This window comes from Hippichthys cyanospilos, chromosome 18, assembly GCF_059441005.1.
Source record: "Hippichthys cyanospilos isolate Australia breed blue-spotted pipefish chromosome 18, RoL_Hcya_1.0, whole genome shotgun sequence".
NCBI lineage: Eukaryota > Metazoa > Chordata > Actinopteri > Syngnathiformes > Syngnathidae > Hippichthys > Hippichthys cyanospilos.
In genome coordinates, this window is record NC_142386.1 from 5,405,614 (window position 1) to 5,429,575 (window position 23,962).

Here is a 23,962-nt window from a genome sequence, read left to right on the forward strand (position 1 = left end):
GGGGAAGTTCGTAGGTGTTTTTTTTCTTTTTTTTCTGTTAGTGGACCTTCCCACTTGAGCCATAGTGGGCGAGCTGGGATAGGCTGGGAGTGTGCTTACCCTAGTGGCCGAAAAAGAGAGGAAGAAAAGACAGCAAAAGGAGAGGATCGGCGAACTCGGAAGTCTGCAACTTCTCCTGGACAGCGTGACGTGGGACGGGAAAGAGAACGATCGGAGCAAAGATCAGACCGAAACAAAAAAAGGCAACTTGGAGGTGGCACATCTGGGAGACGCGGATGACTAAGAACCGCCACGGTGCAAACTTTATTTATCTTTCCCTCAAAAACAAACTAACAAAGCGTCAGCCTGATCTTTTTGGAGGCGCACCGAAGAGGAGTACATCATGCCGAGGAGGATCGTGCAAGAAGTGACCGTGCAAGATGTCCAAAAACGGAGAAACCCCAGCAAACATTATGTAAGACTCTTATTAGTTCACTAAAAAAACACGTTGGTGGCCTAATAGTGATCCGTATGAATATTATTGTGCTGCTTTTTTTTCCTGTTCTCCCTCTCTCCTGTTGACTTGAGTAAAAACAAAGAGAGGATCAAATTACCGCTATCTGCCAGAAGCCAGATTTCTAACGGGATTTTTCTTTTGTAGTTTAGTATGTTTTGGATGCTGCGTTTACGTTATAACAACAGTGTTATGGGTGTTACCACATTTCGTTATAAGCCATTTGTTGCATTTCAAAGTTAAGATAAGTGTGATGAGTTGATAAATTCATATGGACATCTGCACCTCCCCCCCGCCCCCTCCCAACAGTGATTTCACTGCATCTGGGAATCACATGGGGGAGTATAAGCAGGGTACAGTACTACATTCCAGATTTTGCACAATTTCCAAAATGGAAATACATCTTGCAGGAAAAACCATGCTCACCGGCCTCAAATAAGGTCATCAAAGTATTAGAAATAACTCTTGGATTGATGAAGTGCCATTTAGCTACCACTGTAATAAACAAGTTTTTAATTAGACTACGATGGTAGTGTCAATCAAAACCTAATGAACAGTACGTTCTTAACTTTAAATTTAGAGCAAATTAAATGGAACATAAAGCAAATTCTATCTAATTTGTTATAGTGACTCCATTGCAAAATATTATACGACTTTTCTTTGTTGCATTTTAACAGATGCCTATCGTCAATAATGATTCAATTTTCCTGCAGATGAGTCAGAAAAAAAAAAAAAGATTTCTGGACTTGCTAAATAAAATAAGCCTGTCGTTGCCACTAGAAAATGCAGTGACAAAGTTTATTAAATTAGACATGACAACTCAGGTTTCTTTTTTAGTTTGTTTGCTTTTTTACCTCCAATGTTGGGTACCTTATTGGAAACATATCCTTAAAATATATAGCATTGTAAAAACCTCTCATTTGTGACGCTTTTTTCCTTATTTCCAAGGTTTCCATTTAAAAAATGGAATCTTTTTTTTTTTTGTCCGCAGTGCAATGTTTATGTGGGACAAAAGAATGTCAACAGGACAAAGCTTCATTTTTTAGCACTTCACAATAGAGCCTCCACCATTCTGTGAGTGAGGAGGTCATGGAGGCTGTTGCCTGCCAAAGCGCACATGCATGACATCATGTGAGCAGCAGTGCCAGCACCTGGCTGCCAAAAGATGCAGCGGGGGTTAGTTCCGAGGGCCTGGTGCGTGATCGTATGTTTGTTTGCATCCAGGGCGAGTCTCGGAATGTTTTATCCCTTTTGACATTTTATTTTCAAAACTGCTGACTGTGTGCTGACTGAGTCATTTTTAGGATCACACCCTACATTTTCAAAAGTTGTATACTTATTGCTATTGTATTGAAAAAAACTTTACATGCTACATTATTTTTACCTGGTCTTTCCATTGTCATCTTTGACTCCAGTTACTCCTGGAAGAGTGAGCAAGGGCAGGGAAAATCTGGGAGGGCGGCCAGCGGCTTTCACCAGGGAGTTTCCAACCACTGACAATAATAAAGAACAGAGCGTCACATTTTGGTCATTAGGAAAGTTACTAACGGTTCATAAGTTTAGTTGGTAAAAAGGATTAATAGGTAGCACAATAGAGTTAAAAGGTAACAACTTGTTTTTGGAATATGATGTCATAACTTAGTAGGGCTCGGCCTTTCACAAATGGTTTCCTTTGTTTGGGTTCAGGGGATTGTTTTACGACCAGTCAAGCCACAAAAGTGTTGTTTGGATGGACTTGTTGTCTGCTTCAATCTTGAAGAGGGGGATGCAAGAAATTAATTGTCATGAAGGTTTATTCTTAAAGCAATTAGGTTAAAGCAACACGATTAAGGGTCAAAAAAGGACAATTTGATTCAACTTTCTGGGTTGTTTTATGCTGAGTTAAAAAAAACACACACAATGACATGTTTGGGGTTATTTTGTGTAAAACAACATAGAACGTTGAATGAAATCCTCCTTTTTGGCCTGTAACTGGGATACTTTTAATGCCTTTGCCAAAAGGAACAAGATATCTCATGGCATTCCAATCAGTCGAGACCGGTCGCACAAGATGTCATCCCACCTCTATTCAATATACCAACAATGCATGTTTTTGGAATGTGGGAGAAAAGAACCCAGAGAAAACCCATGCAGTCACAGGGACAACATGCAAACACGGCACAGCAGGGCCAGAGACCAAACGGTGAGGTGGACGTGCTAACAAATATTCCACTTTGCAACACTTATTATCATTGTGTTGAATCTAAATAATACATTTGCTTTTACTTTGGATAACGATGATCAGAATTTGCAGATTTTTGGACGTTATGGACCAAAAATCAACCCAAAAAAATAATAATAATATATTGGAAAAAAAAAAAGCCCTTTTTTAACAAAAGCGTAAGTAGAACATGTTAGCATTGTCACTCATCTTTCAAGGTCAACATATTATTGTGTGGGTGCTGCCATATGAAAGATTGACTTCCATTCTTCAGTTAGAATTCATGTACTGTAGGTAATATATGTGCTGTAAGTGTGGAAACACTGCGATCCAATGGTCACAGTTGTCAATAGAGTGCTCAAATGGCTAATATTAGGTAAGCAATAGTCAAGGGTGTAAGCTTCCCTCCTTAAAAAAAAAACGTATTTGATGAGAATATTATTATTTATATATGTTATTACTATTTTAAAAGTTGAGAAATCTCATGCATGGAACCGAAAGAGTTAATATCAACACAATTGTTAGTTACAGCCCGAAATGATGCAGTAATTTATGTTGTTTTTGTTAGTGGAGGCATAGCAGAACTGTTTCTCTTAAAACACAGAATCAGTTCATGCTTAAAAAAATGGTGCAGTGCCATCACCTTCCACCATCCTCCTTGATCCATGAAGTGGGTGAATTAGAGTCTGAATAAACCAACATAAGTGGCTTTTGTTCAACCTTGGAGGCAGTCTGCATTGTAGTTTAATCCAATTTTAGAAAATGGTGTCAGAGTCAAATGTTCTGGATCCTGGCCGGAGAACGACTTCCTTTGTACCAGGAAGCTTTGTACATGGACCGGAAACTACTAACAAGTAATAGCTCTGTATCATCACATTAAAGAAAAACGATGGGAAAAAAAAATATTTTGAGGGGGTGGAAAAAAAATCTGAATTTGCCCTTTTTTTTCTCCTAGGTTTACATCATCAAAGTGTCCTGGACCGATGGCAGCACAGAACTCATTTACAGACGCTACAGCAAGTTTTTTGACCTGCAGGTAAGCGATTGGGCATTTGCTAAGTCTAGGTATTATATTTACTAAGAATTACGGTTAGGTTTCACGTGAAAGACAAGCACTTTTGCAAAAGTTAAGACAACATTTGTAACGTTCTCTCATCCCCGACCTTCTGAGAGTGGGTATAATCCATTCCCAGAGGGGACGGAAAATGTCCCGGTCAATTGAGTGAATGCAGAGATGGTTGTGTGATGACCACATAAATGTCTGAATCATTGTCATATGTCATGCTAGCAAAGAGGGAACTAGCATCTTAGTTTCTCTTCCTATTTCTGATGTCGTACATCTGCTGCAAGGACTCACAGAGGTTCAGGAAGACGACTGTACGCACACAATGCACGACGGACCCTTATTGGATTACATGGCTTTTCACTTGATTAAGATCCGTCAGTAACATGAGCCACTACACTGCTTCAAAATAACAACTGACATTATTTTCAGGCTCAATTAAATGAAAAGCCTTTAAAATCCTTAAATTTTCTCTAAAATCGTCTGTGCCTTATGATCAGGTGTGCTTTATGTATGGATGTCACCTTTTCTGTTTAATTCAGGCGTCTTTCTATTTACTTTCACCTAGTCCAAAATATTTGTTTGTGTACAAATTATTACCGTAGTTTTCGCACTATAAGCCTCAACAACAAAAGTTTAACTGAAAGTCTTTTGTCATCATTAATAGACCACACCAGACCAAACGCCGCTGGCTGTAACATCAGATATTCATGCCAAAAGATAGCACAGTTTTTTTTTTTCATTTTTGTTTAATTTTTTATTTCAAACAGTCCTGTTAAGCAACATCATGCCTTCAACACCGACTAAACATGCCGGCATGTTTAGAAACAAAAGCAGCACCAACGTACTTCAATGTCACACAGATATACAGTACTCGGGTTGTTAAACTACTGCACCATCACCACAGTAACACACCTGTTGACGTTTACTAGTGGAGTGTGCCCTTAGTGCTGAGTAAAATAACAGTTCAAACTCAAAATCACCTGAATCTAGCACAACTTCTCAGAATCCATGTTGCACATCTTTAGACAGCAAACGTGCAATCATTAAACTTTTATAAGCCAATGATTAATAATTCTCCTTAAAGAATGATATCCAGAAGAAAACATTGTCTCTCTGCTCTTTTATTAGATCTTATGAGATTGCACAGGTGTACCAAGTATTGTGTCCAGTGTTTTATGGCACACCACTGGATGAGGGACAAGGGAGTAGTCATGACATCATCAGGCGTCCTCATGCAGCCTAATGACCCGGAACAAAGTCATTCATCTCCTCTTATTGCTCACTTTTAATTTCTCGTCAGGCTCTTTGCCATCATTTCCTGACACTTTTCCCCCAGTTCGCTCATCACTGCGTACATTTTAATACAACCGAAGGGACACACAGAAGAGATGACCAAGATACGCTATGAATTCTAAGGAACTACGTTGGAACCTCAGGGCTATACAGGAAGTGTTAGTCATCGCTTACCATCAACACAGCTGGTCCAAGCAGCTGATGTTTCAGCACGAGCAGTTTGAGGAGGTAACATGACCTCTAAAAATGGAACATGATTCCTTCCCCATATGTTCGAAGAACACATGCATAAAAAAATGGTTATACACAATGGTTTATATATATATATATATATATATATATATATATATATATATATATATATACATACACATACACACACACACACACACACGTATATAAACAATTGGATCTAGTAACAAGAGAAAATTCAAGATACGAAAGGGCTGTCGCGTCTGATGTTCGAGTTGTTAGCTCGTCATAAGTAGTTTAGCAATGACATCACAAAGGAAGCACTTTGCATGACCCCAAACTACACTTAAGTAAATTTACATGCCCAAAATAAAAAAATAAAACAATCACTAATATTAAGGACACTTGTATGTTTTGACTTTGAAGTAGCACAAGAGCATCACCTTAATTTTTAGTCACTTTTTACCTGAATAGAATTTTCTGAAACTTTGGTCTCCATGGTGAGACAATGAGTGTTTAAACATAAAACCGCATTTTTCCTTTTGGTGGTTCCCAAGATCTAAACCTTGAACACAAATATCCTGGTTCCTTACGGAATGATGGAAATGTTTCTGCAATGAAGTCATGCTTGCGGTTTTTCAATTTTTAAAAATAATTTTCTTCTATTCATGTCACTAAAGGCCGGTTTTCCGTGCTGCACATGTGTCCACTCAGCCCGCTAAAGCTCGATAGTTACTTTTTGGAGATGCTTAAACACTCTTGCTTCGTAAGTGTTGCGCAGCTGTCGCATATTTTCCATGTGCAGTAATCAAGTATCAAAACTCTTAATGGGGGAGCACATTTTATTTGAACTGTAGGGGGCTGCACATAGGCAAGGTTTTACTGTGCTTCATTAACACTTTGACCGCCTTGCCATATGTTTCCTTTAACAGCTGGCGAATTCTTGAAGATGAACTTTTATTATAGATGCTAATAATCCAGTTATGGCATGGCTATTTTTAGCCATCTACTTCTCTGTCAGTTTTGTACCCCTGCAAAAAGTTCCAAATAATGTCAGAAAAATGCCATCTACAGTTGACTGTGTGTGAGCATCTTCAGACTCAGAAGCTGCTTATAGAGCAGCTATTGTTCTCGCGCTTGACTAACAGGAGTCTCCTGGTCCTCCATTTTTTCTTTCTGTGGAGATGTGAGTAAACCGGATATGAGCCAGACAAATTATAGACAAATTATATTTAATGTTTTAAAACAGTGATTCATGTTCTACAATATTATGTACCGCTTGATTTAGATCATGGATGGCCAAATCAATCATGAGGAACATAGAGACCAAGAGTGTCTAACATTTTCCTTTGAGGGCCACATACAGAAAAATAAAAAGACATAAGTATCGCAAGCGGAAAAGCCGATCTGAGTGCACACGGGAGACAGGAAGAAGTGCTGAACAACTAGTTCATTTAATGGTGACAGGAGGCAGACAGATGACAGCGGCTGACTGGAAGATGGAGGCATAAGACAGGCAGATTGAGCAGATCTGTTCGAGGGCATGCAGAACCAGTTTTTCCAGAGGAAACTGCCATTAGTGTGATTTAGGACAGATAGGCAAGGTCAGAACACCAGCAGGCAAAGCAGGGCGGCACGTGTAGGGGGGATATTTGGGGACAGGCGAGGTCAAGACACAGAGAGGACAAGGACGACTGGCATGGGGACAGTTGGAGACAGGCAAGGTAAAGACACAGGCAAAATAGGAGGTGTGTGGATAGTTGGGGACAGACAAGGTTGGATCACAGGTAGGTTTCGCAGGAATAACCACTAGAGGTTTTGGCATGGGGTGCAAGACGATCTGGCTGGGACTGGCCATAGCTTGGACATAGCTAATAGCACTGAGGTGGCAGTGCCTTGACAGAAGTGAGACAAATGAAGCACTACATCAGTGACTTGCCAAACAACAACTATAACAAAACAGGATTTCCTGTAGTATGCATATCCATTCAACCAAATAGACGCAGCTGGTCTTGGCATATTTGAGAGTCACCTCGCAAAGTCAAGTTGAGCCCAAGTGCACCCTCCATGCGCCTGTCATCATTTAGCTTGTACACCATGAATATTTGACATGGGAAGCTTGGTGAAAAGAAGCGCGTTTCCCAGCGGATGCCCTTTCTCGTCGGAGTGCCTCTGATTACAGAGTAGATGCAAGGTTTAGACTAGACAGAGTGGCTGGGTGTGTCTGCATTCACACATGGGAGTGGTTACCATCCCCTGTGTTTAGCCCCTTTCACGCTGCCTTTCAGGAAAATTGGCATTTATTTCTGACAAGTGCCAGAAGGGGGTCATTGCTGTTTCTGGAGTATGCCTTAACGCAGACATTGACACTTTGTTTGCTATCGCCTTCCAACTTGGCAGCGTTCTGCTTCTGTTTTACCTCTGATGCTATTTTTATACATTAGAAATCAATAAATTTACAGGTCAACCTGAACATCCCTCCCCCTTTCAATCCTGAAAATGTGGCCGTTTTTTCTATGGGTCTGCCCTAGTAATAGGCCGATGCCAATAGCGGATTTGGACGATAACCTTGAGTAAAAATATCAGTGTCACGGGATCGTGGGGTTAAAATTATAAGGACTGTAATAAAAGTTTGTCAAAAGTTGATGATCCGATTCCTATCAACGGTTACTGCTTGCCAACACGTGCTTTTGCGGTATGTCTGTCTACACCTAAAATGGATGATTCAGCATTCTCCTCTCCTCACAAACTCTGGACAAGCACCTGTAAATTATATATGACAATGCTGTTATTAATGTATCAGCTGTGTCAGGTTTTACTCAGCTGTTTCCCCCCAAATTTGCATTCTTGCACTTTCAGGATTAAATTTCGTTAAAACTTTAGCATGGTTGTATAGTATGATAGGAACTAAGCTTCTGAAATCTTCCAAAATGTCCAAAACAGACACGTCCTACTTCTTTGGACTCGCTAAGGGGGGTGCATTCCTAAACATTGGCAGACCTTTCTTTTATTGGCAGAATTCCTTGAAAGAACTGCTGATTTGAAATATGTCGACCTTTCCTTTTCCAGCCTCGGCTATTCTAAGAGGTCGCATCATTAGTCAGATTTGAATTATTTTTTTGCTGCGTTTCAGATGGAGCTGCTGGATAAATTCCCTGTCGAAGGAGGTCAGAAAGACCCCAAGCGAAGGATCATCCCGTTTCTACCGGGTAAGCGTACAACAGCTATAATTTTGTACCTTGCGGAGTAGGAATTTCACAATTCCACAAAATAATACTTTTACGATTTACCAAATTATCTTCGGGGTACTCGGTTTATAATTCTTTGATTAGCACAAGTGCTCTCAGTGTGCTCTGCCAAAATTGCGTTCGCTTGGAAGCAAGCCTTGCCCCGCCCACATCTCCCCTACCAAGCTTGGGGTAGGATTTCTTTGAGGCCACGTAAGTCTGGAACTCATTTAGGAGATAGACACACAAAAACACAGACTGTTTGATGAACTCTGAGTCAGAAGGGGAAGGAGAAGACAGATTTTCATACCATTCCAGTCCATCCCCTTGGAAAAACAGACCAAGCCTCTAGCCATTCAAGCCAAAACTGCCATCACGACAAAATTTGACCTGTATAATAGATTAATCATCAAGATGAAATATTTTGGCTCCTTTTTTCCTATAGCACTGGAAGAGCCAAAAAAAGAGGTTTGTGAAAAGCTACCAAACAATGTTTCTGCCTTTGGTCCTCTCACAAAACAAGCCCTATTCATCTGCTGAACCTTCATTTTGTTGAGCACAGAGCGGGCGGTGTTGAGTCACTGCTTCTCTGTTGACCTCAGAGGTAGCTTTGGAAAGCCGTCAAGTAGTCTTCCTGTGTATGTGGAGATGGCGAGGAGAGAGGAGGAAGGAGAGAAAAAAAAACACTGGGGGTTGATTCTCTTCACTGGCTAAACATATGGACCATCAACACCCATTTAATTTTCTTTTTTTCTTCATGCTTAGGTGGTAAAAATTGTTTTCAATAGTTTCTAACTGAATTTATTTTTTGAGTTTTAGAGTGTTTTTTTTTTTTTTTTTTAATCACGCAGACTGAAAAAACTCAAAGCAAACATAAACATAACTGTTCCTTTTGTTTGGGCCTCATTTTTCAGCTGCATCTGAGATCTTTCCTCTTACTGACTAGTCAAACAAGATGCATTAAGATCGTGTTAGTTGTAGTCTGTGGCATCATTGTGTTTTCGTTTATCATTTTTAATGATCAATATTTCTTAGAACTTAAATTGAAATGACTTTTCGTAAGATTTGATATCTCCGTGTGATTTTTAAGACGAAGCGACGTCAGAACCATTGGAGCAAAGTTCCTGGCTGAAGCAGTAAATTTAAGTCAGGCTGGTTGGTTAAAAAAGTGATCAGTAGGAACGGTAACCGCGTCGAGCACGCATCGTCAAAGTGGACAGTCACGTCTATTAAACTGCCTTTGAAAAGTAAACCCCCTGCTCTCACCAGCGCTTGAGTCCTGCTAGCTAGTGGCTAATGTATGCTAGCGGTAACCGTAACGTAGCCCAACCACCTGTACACACTGGCAACAGGTGTCGTACAATAAAATCTCAGCGGAATGAAATCGTTTTTAGCACCCTGATTGAAATTTTCAGGTCAACTAACTGCACATTTATCCACAAAGCAGTCCATAGAGTTTGTCTTCTATTTGAGTATTTCTTCCTAGTTCCCTTTATGTTGATTCAGGCATGTGTTTCTCATTCTCAAGAAATAATAGTGGATGCGTACGCAAAAGCATTCCGAACTGATTCAAAAGAAACGGGGTATGGAGTATTGCCATAGGAAGCAGACTGTTTTTTTTTTTTTGTACGCTCGGAATCTTAGTAATACATCAGTCTCTTTGCTCTCAGGATCCTATTCCAGCTTTGTCTTCCTGTGTCAATTGACAAACGTACCTAAGGCTAAATATCAGCTCTCAAAATTCAAACATATAGCTTAAACCGGAGACTGTTTTTATTAGAGGTCTATTTCGAGCGGTCGAGCTTGTCGGTACCTGTACTGCTTACTCCAGGGAGATACGAGCGGGCGTGTCTCGGCTTAGTTGTGACAGCATAATTGGCACTGGTAAAATCATTTTTGAAAGACAAGTTATTTCCAATCCCTGATACATTGGCTGAACTGGTGGACTCAATGTCCCTTTTTTCCTGCAATATAGGACAAATGTTTCAAGAGTATCCAAAAAGCACGACAATTATTTTTTTTATCGTTTTGCTTCAGGTAAGATCCTGTTCCGGCGGAGTCACATCCGAGACGTGGCCATGAAAAGGCTGAGGCCAATCAATGAGTACTGCAGGGTGAGTTCGCAGACTATAACGGGGCATGTCCATACTTGTTTTGCGACCAATTTTTCTTCCTTTTATATCATGATAAATTGACAGACAAAGCATACATTCCTCAGATGTAGAACGGTCTCCAGAAACATGCAACATCTGTCTTTTGCTCAACTCCTAAGATAAGGCCTGGGACAGACTCTACACTCCTTGCTTGGCGGCAAATGGAGACAAACTAAAGAATCCATCTCAAGCTCATTGCTAACTTGCTTGTGCTGTACACAAGCCATTACGTGACTTTTACCAAAGAGATTAATCGCCTCACAAAATGGAGGGGATGGAGTAAAGCACTTGCTTAGGCTCCACTGTGGCACAAGCGCAGTCATAAACATGCCAATAGCTCCTGTCTAATTGCTGCTTTTTGAGCAAAAGGAATACATTAAGCTCACTGCTAAGCCTTTCAGATTTATTATCTTGTAAATGTATCTGATTTCTGCTTGTAGGATGAAAGATGTTTTTTAATACACCCGTGTGTTGGTCTGGTGTATTTTGAGTGTATTTTCTAAGTCGCCCCGAAAGTGTTTATGAAAAAGGGGCTTTCCCTGAATTGTTTCCACAAAGTTAGGACTAGCATACAATGCTAATCGTACAACACGCAAAGCATACAATAGCAAGGTGACTTAAGATTTCGGGAGAACAAAGAAGGTGGCACATTATCTTAATTGATTGATCCAAAAGTTATAAATAGACTCTAGTTTTGTATATATCTCATCAGGGAGCATATACTTAACGCCAAAAGTTTGGTGGTGCTGAGCTGGTTCTCGTCAGCAAAAGGAGTGCTTTCCTTACGGTTTATAGTTTGCTTAAACTATTCCCCCTTCTTTTTTTTTTCCTCTCAAAGTGGATGTTTTTAAAGTGAGGTTTGACTTTAGTATTTAAATGTGCCATCTTGCCTTGGGGAAGTTTTTTTTTTTTTTTTTTCCTGTGGGTAATTATGAGAAGAGCTAAAGCACTTTTACTCCTGTGGCTCAACCTCAGTCAATGTAGCATTTGTGACAATGCTAGAAGAGACAGATTAATTTTAAGGAAATGAAAAGTTTTTCTGTCATTATCAGTGATTAGTGTTAGGTAGCACAGTGGAAGAGTGTATAGCATGTATGCCTCACAGTTTAGAGGTCACAGGTTTGATTCCGGCTCAAGTCTTCACGTGTGGAGTTTGCGTGCTCTCCCCGTGCCTGTGTGGGTACTCCGCTTTCCTAGGTTCCCCAAAGTATACATGGTAGATACTGCAATTCCCCAAATATAAGACACCCTTGTATATAAGACAAACTGAGATAACATATCTGAATTTGACTTACAAGCTCCAAAATGTTTTCCTCTAGTATTCAAAGTGTGTTGACAAGGTGAAACTTCATGTTGATGCTGCAAAAGAGCTGAGTCAAAAGCTTCCTTGTAGAGCTAAAGCTTTCGCCTGACTCACATGGAATTTCCCTGGTTTGCTAGTCTTATGTTTTTATTCAAGACAGAAAAAACACTTTTTTTTTTTTTTTTGCATACATCAACTGCTAAACTGCTGAGTGTGAATGACGCGGTCTCCGTTACACACTGCTTGATATCATAGGAGTTCTCAATGATGCTTGCATGGAAATTACCATCAAGCGCGGAAGTGGTGACCATTTTCACGTTTTCTTTCTGCTCTTGAACTTGCCGATGTCATCCCAAAACAGATTCAAATGATGAGGATCATTTCCAAGCTCCTACAGAGCTTGCAAATTAGTTAATCATTTGAATCAAGTGCGTTTGGGAGAGGAAATGGGAAAACCTGCACGATACCGGCCCTCAAGGACTGGAATTCGGCACTTATGCACTAGTAGTTTTCATTCTTATTCTATTTGTTCTTTGAAAACACACACACACATACACACGATTATCTTATTCCCGCCCCCCACGTAAGGAACACCCAGAAAGTCCATTCGCGGTAATGTATGCTTGCTCATCCCCGGGGAGCCTGCTAATGAGGGGACGGGGCAGCGGCTGACAGATAAATCCAAGGAGATGGCACCCGGTGCCCTTTGACCTCATCAACCGCGGTGCTCCGGGTTACAGGGCCAGACGTGGTCGCGGGCTCCACAAAATAAATCGAGCATTCAGCAGAGGAGGGGGGTGGGCGGATGCACTGTGAATATGTTCCGTGCACCATGAATAAGCAAACTATTTTTAACATTGCAAAAAGCGGCTTTACGTATGAAGAGGCTAAGTGGCACCTGGGACAAGGGCACCTTGGTTTGGGGGTCTGGCTTTCATCCAATCGCCGAAGAGCGAGCGCGCTGGCTCAAATGAGGGAAGGGAAACACTTAAGGGTATTAAAAGCCCAAGTAGAGACCTTGATGGATAGTATCGGGGTTGGCCTGCCAGCTTCGGCAGAAGAGGGCGTCGCCTCGCTCCCAATAAAAGTGACAGTCAACACAAGGACTTTGACGTTCCCGCCTCCTGCTTTCGAAGCATCGCGCGTTTAGGGCGACCGTCTTCCTTCTGATTGGTTGGCTTGAATTAAGGACTCCCAAAGGGCTGCGATAACATTTTTTCACCATCAAGTCACATGCTCAGTTGCCTAAAATGATCAATATGTTTTGTATTCAAAGTAATTATTTTTGTACATTAGCACCTACAGTAAAATATTACTTTAAATAATTATTATACCTATAATATGGTACTATTAAGTACCTGGAACTGAAAATGTCTGGGCTTAAAAAAAAAAAAAAATCAATCAAGTAAACAAGTGATAAGAAAGTCATTACTTTATACGTTCGAGTAATCAATTAGTTTAAATATTTTAGTACCTAAAGTAATCCATTTCAATATTGTTTCTGAAGTTTCCCCACTATGTGTCCCCACAGGCCCTCATCCAGCTGCCTGTTTACATCTCACAGTGCGAGGAGGTCCGACTGTTTTTTGAGACCAGACCCGAAGACCTCAACCCGCCAAAGGAGTAAGTAGTGAGCGTTGTGCCACAGACGTCTCAATTTCAGACATGGTCAAAATTATCCATGAAAAAGTTGGACTGACAATTTATGTTGATTATTTTTTATGGACAAATTTACAAGGAAAATGAGGCTCATGATTTGTTTTTGTGAACATATCTCTACTTTAATCCCAAAAGAGGACACTTTACGTTTAATATTTTTCTGTGGAAAAATATTTCTTTATAATGATTTATTTTGAAGAACTTTTTGTAGCCAAATATTAAATAATTACCTGTTGTTTTTGATAACAGATGACATAACAGATCAGATTATTTATTATTATTTCTTTTTGAGAACAGGTCTAACAGTTCATGTTTATTATTTTTTGTGGACAAATGTATAATAATAATTAAGTTATTAAAAGGCGACACTTTATGTTGATTATTTTCTTGTGGAACAATACAAATGAAATTTGAAAGATTCTAAAGTTTAATAAGTCATGTTTTAAGTCTTTTTTTTTTTTTAACCTAAAAGTGCTTTGCATTGTTTAAAGGGTACTTGGCTGAAAAAAATATTACAGAGGGGGTCCATCATTGAAAAAAGGTTGAGAGGCAGTGATTTATACAACGCCTGAATGCAAATCCGCAACAGGACTGGAAAGCAGTCAGCGCACAATTGATGTTGATGTATGGCGTCTGACAGCCGGACCTCTCTGTCTCCCGGGCACTCACAAAGATTTCCGTTTTGTATTCCGTACACGGCTGTAGGTGCGCGCCAAGGACAAATAGCTCCTAACTCCTCATGCAAATTCCCAAGCGTATGTTTGGGGCGAGGCGGGAAAGGGACCTTGGTTTGTCTTCACTCAAATTCGATTTAAGCTCTTCGCTTGCGCAGAGTCGTTAGCGGGCCAGAATGACACAGTTTAAGGATGACTTGTTTGGACTTTCTCAAGTGCGGAGGAAGAGGGGTGATTTAAGAATAGGATGTTTTGTATGAAGACAGGATAGCAAAAGTCAAATGAAAAGACGGAAAATGGAGAGTTAGTGGAAGAATGGGAGGATTTGGATAGTGACTTAGACTTTATCAACAATTACTGGACGATACAGTTTCTAAATACATTTACACTGATTTTTGAAAGCAGCTAGAAACATTTTTGACCAACTGAACCGCTTGATGCAGAAAAAAAATAATCAATACATAATAATACATGTAAATTGAACTTAAACACAGGAGTGCCAGTATCTTAACCATTTCAACCCAAAGGAAAAGTTGTAAACACGGTGCTGATTTTTTTTTTTAAATCACTTTGACCTTCATTGTGATGAAAAATGTTGTCAACAGCGATTGAAAAAGTTTTTAACTCCCGCACATTTACACAATGAGTGCCACTGTACCACCTGGTGTTGAGAGTGTGCAATTACATCTCACTAGGCAAACGCAAAGCCTGTTGATAAGCAGACTAAAATAAACAGATGTGTACAAAATCATCTTGTTATGTATTTTAAGACTATGTATTGAACATTGAAATGACAATGTATGTTTGCCATATTATTTTCAGGGAACCAGCTGGAAAGAAAAAATCAGGTGAGTAATGTATCTATTATTATGATGAATTAAACCATGTATTTTTTTAGCAGTTTTCTGAGACCATTGTCTCTCCCCATTTACTGCACTGGTGCATCGTTTTCCTCGAGTGGTGGAATAACATCATCGATTCATTTCCGACAGTTCATTTTCCTCAAAAAAAAAAAAAAAAATCTCTCATATCTCCATTCACTCTTAAATTGCATCCATGTCATTCCTTTTCAGTTTTCTTCTCCATTCGTTTTGCTTTCCATCAGGGTTTGCCGAGAGAGCGACTACTTTCCTAAAGCGAGGTAGTAAGACACTGACCGTCATGCTTGGTCGTGCTGTGTGTTGGCCCGGCAAGTTGCTCGAGGTCTCCCCACCACTGCTACACAAACATACACCCTGTCCCCCTCCCTTAGTATCAGTAAGCTTTTGAACTCAGGTACGCAGTGGGAATTGATTTGCATAGAGTTTTATTTAGTTCCATGATTGGCCGTCAACGTAAAACTTCTTGAGTCAGGACAGCTGGTTCTCGAGTCATAGAAAATGATACATATTTTTGTTGTAAAAATGAGTACAATATGTTCAAAGTGGGGTTCACGAACTCCAGAGGGTCCATAACCTGATTGCAGGGGGTCCATGAAATAATTTTGGTTATTATTAACATTTTATTTTATATTAACTTGTGAACTGCTCTTCAATAAAGCAATAAATCCAACCAGTTTAATACACTTTTAAAAAGAGTAATAATTTTGAATTTCATCAAATAGACCCACGTTATTATCAAAGCGCTTCCTTATTTATTCACTAAATCTCTTCATCATCCTTTTTGGGAGTAAATTGAGCCAGTTTGTTACGAGGAAAATGCAATTTGCAATTTTTATTTCATAAACTTCAGTTTCGCTGAAGAGTAGCACATATACCTCTTTTCAAATTGAATATGTTGGTGAATAAAAAGGGTACTTATATTTGGCTTTCTTTCCATAAACATTTACAATGGGGGTCCTTGGAAAATTTAATCTCTAAAAAGGGGTCCCTGACTGTAAAAATTCTTGCGAACCCCTGCTCTAATGGACATATTGGGCTTCTATATAACTAAATGTGCTTTTTTCAGTTTGCTGTACGCTGGGTTAGAACGTTTCAAACGCAATCTGACTTTGTTTTGTGTTTGCTTTGCTTGCCGCTGCTCACTGAAGGATCTGCATCGCAATCCGAGGTGCCGTATTTAGGATGCTTGAATTTTGATTTACGACATTTGCAACCACGTTGTGTTGATCCATCCGTTTGCACCTTCAGTGATCCGCTTGCGGTGTTGGTTTTTCCAATTATAATCATTTAAACCAGGGGTGTCAAACACATTTTACCTTACAGGCCGGATCAATAAAATCATGATATATATTTATATAACTTTAAAACAACAAGTTAGAATTTATTTCTCTTTTTTTAATACTGTCCAAAATAGTACAAGCACAACATCTCTATTAATCATAAACATTAACAATACTAGCAGTAACACTAAAACAGCTCAGCTAATTGTTATACTTCACAAAATGATCTCAGGGGCCATAATCGGACCGCAGGCCTCATGTTTGACACCCCTGATTTAAACCTTAAGAGAGTGGACTGTTTTGATGAATTAACGATTCTTTGAACTGTCTTTATATTTTTAATGGTGGCGGGATTTCTATGGAACTGGTTAATAATTTACAAAGCCCTGGTTGTCTTTAATAACTTGTAACATTTATTGCTATTGTTTGGTCTCATGGTTGGATTCCCCTTCTCAATCTCTCCAATCACGCTAGCTCCCTCGCCTGCTTTGCATCCGGGTGGCTCGCCATAATCTAGTTAAGCCTCTTCTCATTTATTTGTTGGTGTTTCTGCATAGATTTCGACCTTGTCGGAATTATTCTTGGCACGTCACCCAAAGTCAATTCACATCAATCGCATTAGTGGAAGTGTCATTACGATCCGATAGTGTTAGCCAAAAGTATGTCTGGGTGATGATCTGAAAAGCGCAAAGGTAAGAAAAGTTCACGGACATCGCGCGGAGATCCCATTCAGGGCCTTAATGAGATGTAATGACCAACAATTTGAGTGGAGGCTTTGCTTATCATCCAGAATTTGCCCGAAAACACAAAAAAGCCGGCGGTTAACGTAAGCGGGCATGCCTTGTCCTTACTCGAACAGGGGACGGCACTTCGGCTGACCCGCTCCTTTTGGACCAGTATGTGGCAGTGACCGACTACGAGAAGCAGGAGAGCTCCGAGATTAGTCTCCGAGTGGGTCAGGTGGTGGAGGTCATTGAGAAAAATGAGTCAGGTAGGCTCCACATTTTCTTCTAATGAATCAGCTTCAGCCTTTTACATCAGGTTTAGCAACAATTCAGAACCAAACAATATTAGACGAATATGAATAGGAGTCCGCTTTGAACAGCCACTGAAGCCAAATGTCCCTCTGGTTTTTGTTTTCATGGATTGGTTTGGCGAACCCAGGCTGGTGGTTCGTGAGTTCCGAGGACGCCCAGGGCTGGGTTCCTGCCACCTGCCTCGAAGCCCAGGATGACCCCGATGACTTCGCTTTTCCGGGAGAAGAAGGTACTCGATGAACGAAGCCTCGTCATCGGACGTGTGCTATCGACTGTTCAGATCCTTTATTTTTGGGAGATATTTAGGAGCCTGTTGCAATCATGTGCAAGCATCCAGGGACTGAATCTTTTATTTAGAAGTTCCAGATGGGTTGAGGGGTAATATTACTTCCTGTCTTGCCTCACCGTGCTGCCACGTCAGCGCCTCGGAGGTTCTGGTCTTTGCCGAGGCACGTGGGTCGCCGTCGAACGTTAGGGGATCTTTTCGGCACGGGCTTTGGGCAAGGTGGTGCGCACGCCTTTTCTTCTATCACCCCCCCCCCCCCCCCCCCCTATACCTTTGTATATGTTTGGCATGTCCTGTATGAAGAGCTTGTGCATGTCAATTATGAAATGAATGCCTTGTGAACCATTTTTGATATATGGGTTGCACTTGTGGTTTGAAAATGCAGTGGAAATGCATTACATTTCTGTGGATGTAAATGTAATGCATTTCCATTGCACTAGCCTTTGTCATCCATCCAAGAGCACCATCTAGACAAGTACAAAAAACTCGCAAGTGTTTCGTGAGGCTTTGTTTTTCCACAATTGAATATTTTTAACCCCAAAAATTTTTCATTCATTCTCAATGCGGCCTAACGTGCACATCATTTGTCATGATGTGCCATTATAATTATTTTACATCATGCCATTCGTTCTATTCACTATTTTTAACAAGTTCACCAAAATTGACCAAATTTTCACCACAAAAATGAACATTTTCTGCTCAATTTATCCTTATCATACTTGACTGACTGTAACTATTCGCACTATGCATTTTTTATTCAGATACATAAATCATAAAACCGTCTAAAACTTAAAATAAAAGAAATTCAAATGAAAAAAAAACGTTACATGTTTGCACCCAGTTTCCACATATATTGAACTATTCAAACCATTCCAACTTCAAAAAAATTCAGCTTTCAAGTTCTTTGCATGGCATTCAATATCGTTCTAAATAATTCCATTACATCACTTCACATGCTTCAATGTTTTTTCATTTTGCTGTTCAGCCTTCACCTGCAATTTCCGTAGCAATTGCATTCTCTAGTTGTTGCAATTAAAGTGTTTCTTATACACAAATATGACTGCTGCTACACTAGAATCGATTAGCGCTAGATGAATGCATGGTTTGACTTACCTCTGCCTTCGAGTTACTTCGTCTCCGTCTTAGTGGACCCTTGCATGTTGTTTTGATATTCCAAATAAGACACAGCTACGTTTGAAATAATAAGTAATAATAATCTACAGCCGAGGAACGTTGCGTCAAAATGAAATGGTTAAGTGAATGCTAAAACGCGAACTTTTTTTTTAAATAAATGGCCATCCCAATGCAAACTTCTACCATAGCCTATAAAATAACGCCATCGCTCTTAAAAGTGTCAATAATGCGGGTATTTTCCTCCAAAAAAGCAAACAATTGAGCTCAGCAACGCTGCAAGTTTGTATGTTGACGAAATCCATTTCTAGGCCTGTGATTGGTCCTTGAAAAGGTCAATCATTTTCGCATACTGATTTAAACGGGTGTACTTAATCACTTGTCTAGCGCATGCGCTGTTTGTTGCATGTGTTGATTTCTCATTCTACGCCCCGTGGGATTTTTTATTTATTTTTTTACCATCACATATATCAACGTTACATTTATTGATTTATTATGTATGAGTAAATGTGTTTCTTGGATAGTTCTCAAGATGAATGTCTTGCTGTATCCTGAAAAGAAAAACATTTTCTCCTTGTTTGTTTCCCAACATTGCACATAATAACTTCTAGTAATGTCTTTTTTGTTGTTGTTGCTCTTGCAATTGCAGAGGAAAAGTATTCCGTAGTTTATCCTTACTCGGCCCGGGACCAAGATGAGATCGACTTGGAGAGAGGAATGATTGTGGAGGTCATTCAGAAAAACTTGGAGGGCTGGTGGAAAATCAGGTATTTCACTACTCCGCTATTATTTCAATTCAACTGAATTCATGTCAAATGTATATTGTTTTCCTCAGTGTCTTTCAGCAGTGTCCATGTTGTTATATGTTCAGTTAAATTGAGCGATAATCTTCCTTGTAATCAGGTACCAGGGACGCGAGGGCTGGGCCCCGGCGTCCTACTTAAAGAAAGCTGACATTCAGACTCAGAAACAGGCCGCGGGGGGCGCCACGCACGCCAGCGCCAACGACCTGGACGGATTCTCCAAACCGACCCGAGAGAACAGAGACAGCAGCCAGAAAGAAAACCGACTGTCGTTCTTTTCTGATAACAAAAGTAAGTTCATTTGAGACATAAAGGTTTCGCTTTTTTATATTTCAAACTGCGGCAACTTTGTTATTTTTTTTTAACTGCAGAATTTGGACTGAGACAAAGACCACCTCCACGCAGAGATCTTTCCATAGTAAGATCATGAATTACTGTAGAACTTCAATTGGTAGCCTCACCGGGCCTCTTTTAATGTCTCTAACATTTTCACAGCCACGCGGGACCAACCTTCCCAAGCCGCCCGGTCCTCCGCAGGTGGAGGAAGAGTTCTACACAATAGCGGACTTCCAGACCACCATCCCTGATGGCATCAGCTTCCAGGCCGGGGTAAAAGTGGAGGTGAGTGAAGCACGCCCTCTGCGTTACAACCGCAGTCACATAAACGATCAAAATACGTTCTTTTCAACCTTACTAGGTGATTGAAAAGAACGGCAGCGGCTGGTGGTACATTCAAATAGACGATCAAGAAGGTTGGGCCCCGGCTACGTTTATTGAGAAGTACAAGAAGACAAGTAATGCCGTGCGGCCCAATTTCTTGGCGCCTCTGCCCAATGAGATGGAGAGGCTGCGACTGGAGGACGGCGGTTCTTCAAGCGTCTCGGCCACAGATGACAGCTGGTCGAAGCCTTTACCGGACGAGCCCAGCGGCGTCCCAGAATCCTGCACCCGAGCCAAACTTAGAGACTGGAAGTCTGGTGCTTCCAAGTCTTCTGCCTTCTCTGGACCGCTGCCTCCAGCGCCCGTGGCCCCGCCTGATGAAAAACCAGCTCTCCCCCCAAGAAGGGAGTCCATCAACAAGAGCTTGGACTTGGAGGGGGCGGAGAAACCCGCCAGACCGGACCATTCCAAGCCTTTGCCCCCTAAACCTCCAGCTCCCGGGGTCATCGTGCCATTAGCTCCACCAAAGGGAGCACCCTTCAAACAAGACAAAATGGCAGAAGCGAAGAAGGAGGACAAGAGCAAAGCGCTTCATCTTCGCAACGAGATGGGTCTGGAATGCGGTCACAAGGTCTCCGCCAAAGAAGTTAAGAAGTTTAACCTGAAGCCGGTACCCAAGCAGCCTCCCAAACCCAAGGCCGAAGTCACCGAAGAAAAACCAGAGGCAGCTTCTCCGGCGGTATTTATGAAGCCAAAACCGGTGATCCGACCTAAACCCGTTCCGGCCGCAAAGCCGGAGCAGCCGGCAGAGAACAAAGTCGACATCACCAACCTGAGAAGTAAGCTGAGGCCTTCAAAACCCGCAGATCTCAGCTGTACATCGGGAGAGCTCAACCATCAGAACAATTCCCCGGCAGTCCTTCCTAGCGCACCGCCCTTTCATAGCTCGTCTCTGAACAATGGCAAGAATTGCGAGGAACCCAAAATCCCGCCTAAACACATGAACGGCCATAGTCAAGAGACCTCACCGACTGCAAAACCGGCAGTCCCTCCCCACAAGGACGCCCCACTGAGACCCCCTGCTTTGGCTCCGAGAAGACCCCCACCTCCGAAGAAAACCACGCCGTCCAGCCCGACTGAAACCAAAGCGCCGACTGCTTTAAAAGACGCGCAAGATCCTCCCAAGACCGGACCACAACTTAACAGACCCCCGCCCCCTAAACCAAAGGGCTTCTCCCCAGCTATCCCAAACAAAGAAAAAGAAGAATCCAAAGTTAGCAAAATGGCCATTCCCCCCAAGCCCCAAGTGAAGAGCGACAAGCCCGGCCCGCCCAGGGACAAGCTCCCACCATTGCTCAAGGAAACCAGCAAGGAGGAGCTCTATCTGGCCGTGGCGGACTTCGACGGCGACGACCCGACCTCCAGCTTCAAGGTGGGGACGCTCTTTGAGGTGTTGGAGAAGAACAGCAGTGGCTGGTGGTTCTGCAAGAACATAGGAGAAGATATTGAGGGCTGGATCCCTTCAAATTACTTGAGCAAGAAACCTTGAGGAACAAGAGATAAAAACCGAACAACGTAGCGTAGTTCATATTCATTTTTAATTTATAGGTACAATTGTTATTTTTACCTTTTCCAGGGGTTTCCTCAAGGTGTAAGCCACGTAACGCAAATCAGAGGTGCCCGTTATCTTATCACTGGTGTTGATTGGAATCCTCTTGTCTCCAAACAATAGCTTTTCAGGAACGGGCTAGCGCTGGACATTCAAGGTTCTGGCTATGCTTACCGGTGGCAGGCTGTGCATTTGGTACATAGACTTTGAGAACTTAAATCCACTTCACTTTAAATCCCGGTCATTTTCATTAGAACAAACAAGGAACCGAAAGATTAGTCTTCGTTTATCAACATTCAACCAATTACTACCATGATTGCATTGCAAAAAAAAAAAAAAATCATTAGGGCCTTAACTCGTGTTAAACTCCAGTCCTCGAGGGCCGGTATCCTGGTTGTTTTTGAACTCTCTCTGATTCAAATGATTAGGATCATTTTCAAGCTCCTGAAGAACTTACTCATGAGCTAATCATTTGAATTAGGTGTGGTGGGGGGAGAAAAAAGGAAAACATGCAGGATACCGGCCCTCAAGGACTGGAGTTTGACATCTATGCCGTAACTGCATTGCCATGTAACATATACATATATTTTAGGCCATTAAGCAAACTTGTTCAATCAACACCCTTTGTAAACAATAAAAAAAGAAAAACACTGAACAATTTTAAACCCCTATAAATTAATCGTTTATAGGAGTTTGATGCACTTTTAAAAGCCAATGTACAACAGTTCACTTTGCCAAATGCTTCACACAAGTTCATTTTGCTCTTGCAAATCAACTTTGCTTTGATTTGTATGAAACATTCGTACTGGCTCTTTTCAGTTCAAAGAGGTGAGAATGTTATGCCATGTACCAAATTGCCTCGCCAGGCGCCACAATAACTGGATAACCGTTTTTTTTTTTTTTTTTTTATTTACAGCCTCGGTAAAGCTGGCATTTATCTCAGCAGTTCTGCGTCCCGAGTGGATTTATTTCATTTAGGACAAACAAGATCATGTCCGAAAATAGTAATAAAGCAACTGTGTTATACAATAACTCAATATATTTATAATAATCAACTTTTGTAATAATCATAAATATATTAAAAAAGCGCATTACTAAAACCTCCTGCCTATGGCTAGAATGCTCTGCAGTTGAGTAAATATATTAAAGAAAAAAAAATCCTGACCAGGTATTTACAATATCGTCAACGTGCCACAGTTTTGGTGTTCTAAAAAACAGCGATAAATGTTTGACCAATGTACAGAACAAAAAAATTGTTTTACAAGAGGGCTTGACTGGTCTCAAGCGTGGTCAGTATATCAAAAATATTTTTTATTGTAGAGACTATCTTAAAAGTCCCTTTTTTTTTTATATCATGAATTGTCCGTCTTTTGAAATTGTTTATTATAAAGGATCGAGGAAGAGGAAAGAAGTGAGAAAAGAGATGTTTTGATAAGTGATGCATCAAGTTTGGATCGAATGCATTCCATAGCGTGGATTACAGAGGATACAAATAAAACATCCATGCAGACGATCAGACAAGACTTCAACCGAGTCGCTACGTTCATTTCATACACAACTGACAGTCATTAAAAAGATATACAGTAGGTTTGAGCTATGTTGGAGCAGGACATGAAAAATATATGGATTGATGATGTCATCATGGCAGTATTGCGTTGTGTCACTTTTTTTTTTATTCCATTCAAACTTTTAAGTCAATAAACATTTCAGATTTTTACCACACTGGTTTTATTTTTTGATATAGTATTAAAAATGTATCAAATTATCACTGACATGTTTCAGCATTGACAACAGTGTATGTTTTAAACCTTTCGCTCCCTCTGGGACAATGAAACGCACAGCTTTAAAAAAAAAAAAAATGCAGTGGTTATAATAAACGTAGAATTCGGATGTAATGGCATTTTTCTATATACAACAAGCCAGTGCTGGGCCGACTGTTATCAAGGTAGGTTGCATTGTACAATTACTCGTGAATTAACAGTCAATACTGCGGAAATACATTGATAATATGTGCT

The 23,962-nt window shown here is 40.8% G+C and overlaps 1 protein-coding gene across 4 annotated transcripts; it reads left to right on the plus strand.

Annotated features, from left to right (window-relative positions):
- Positions 1-78: 78 nt before the first annotated feature.
- On the plus strand, positions 79-23,669 carry sh3pxd2b (SH3 and PX domains 2B). Of its 4 annotated transcripts, XM_088440337.1 has the most exons (15): positions 79-454; positions 3,649-3,729; positions 8,378-8,453; positions 10,509-10,585; positions 13,459-13,550; positions 15,083-15,108; positions 15,366-15,401; positions 17,281-17,412; positions 17,586-17,687; positions 17,880-17,963; positions 19,525-19,642; positions 19,779-19,969; positions 20,050-20,096; positions 20,174-20,299; positions 20,376-23,669. In XM_088440337.1, the coding sequence occupies exons 1-15, from the start codon at positions 383-385 to the stop codon at positions 21,885-21,887; spliced, it is 2,772 nt and encodes a 923-aa protein (XP_088296463.1). In that variant the 5' UTR covers positions 79-382; the 3' UTR covers positions 21,888-23,669. The 4 variants fall into 4 exon arrangements, with proteins under 4 accessions (XP_088296463.1, XP_088296467.1, XP_088296464.1 ...); XM_088440341.1 differs by lacking the exon at positions 17,880-17,963 and having other exon boundaries at positions 80-454; XM_088440338.1 differs by lacking the exon at positions 15,366-15,401 and having other exon boundaries at positions 80-454; positions 17,880-17,966.
- Positions 23,670-23,962: the final 293 nt, after the last annotated feature.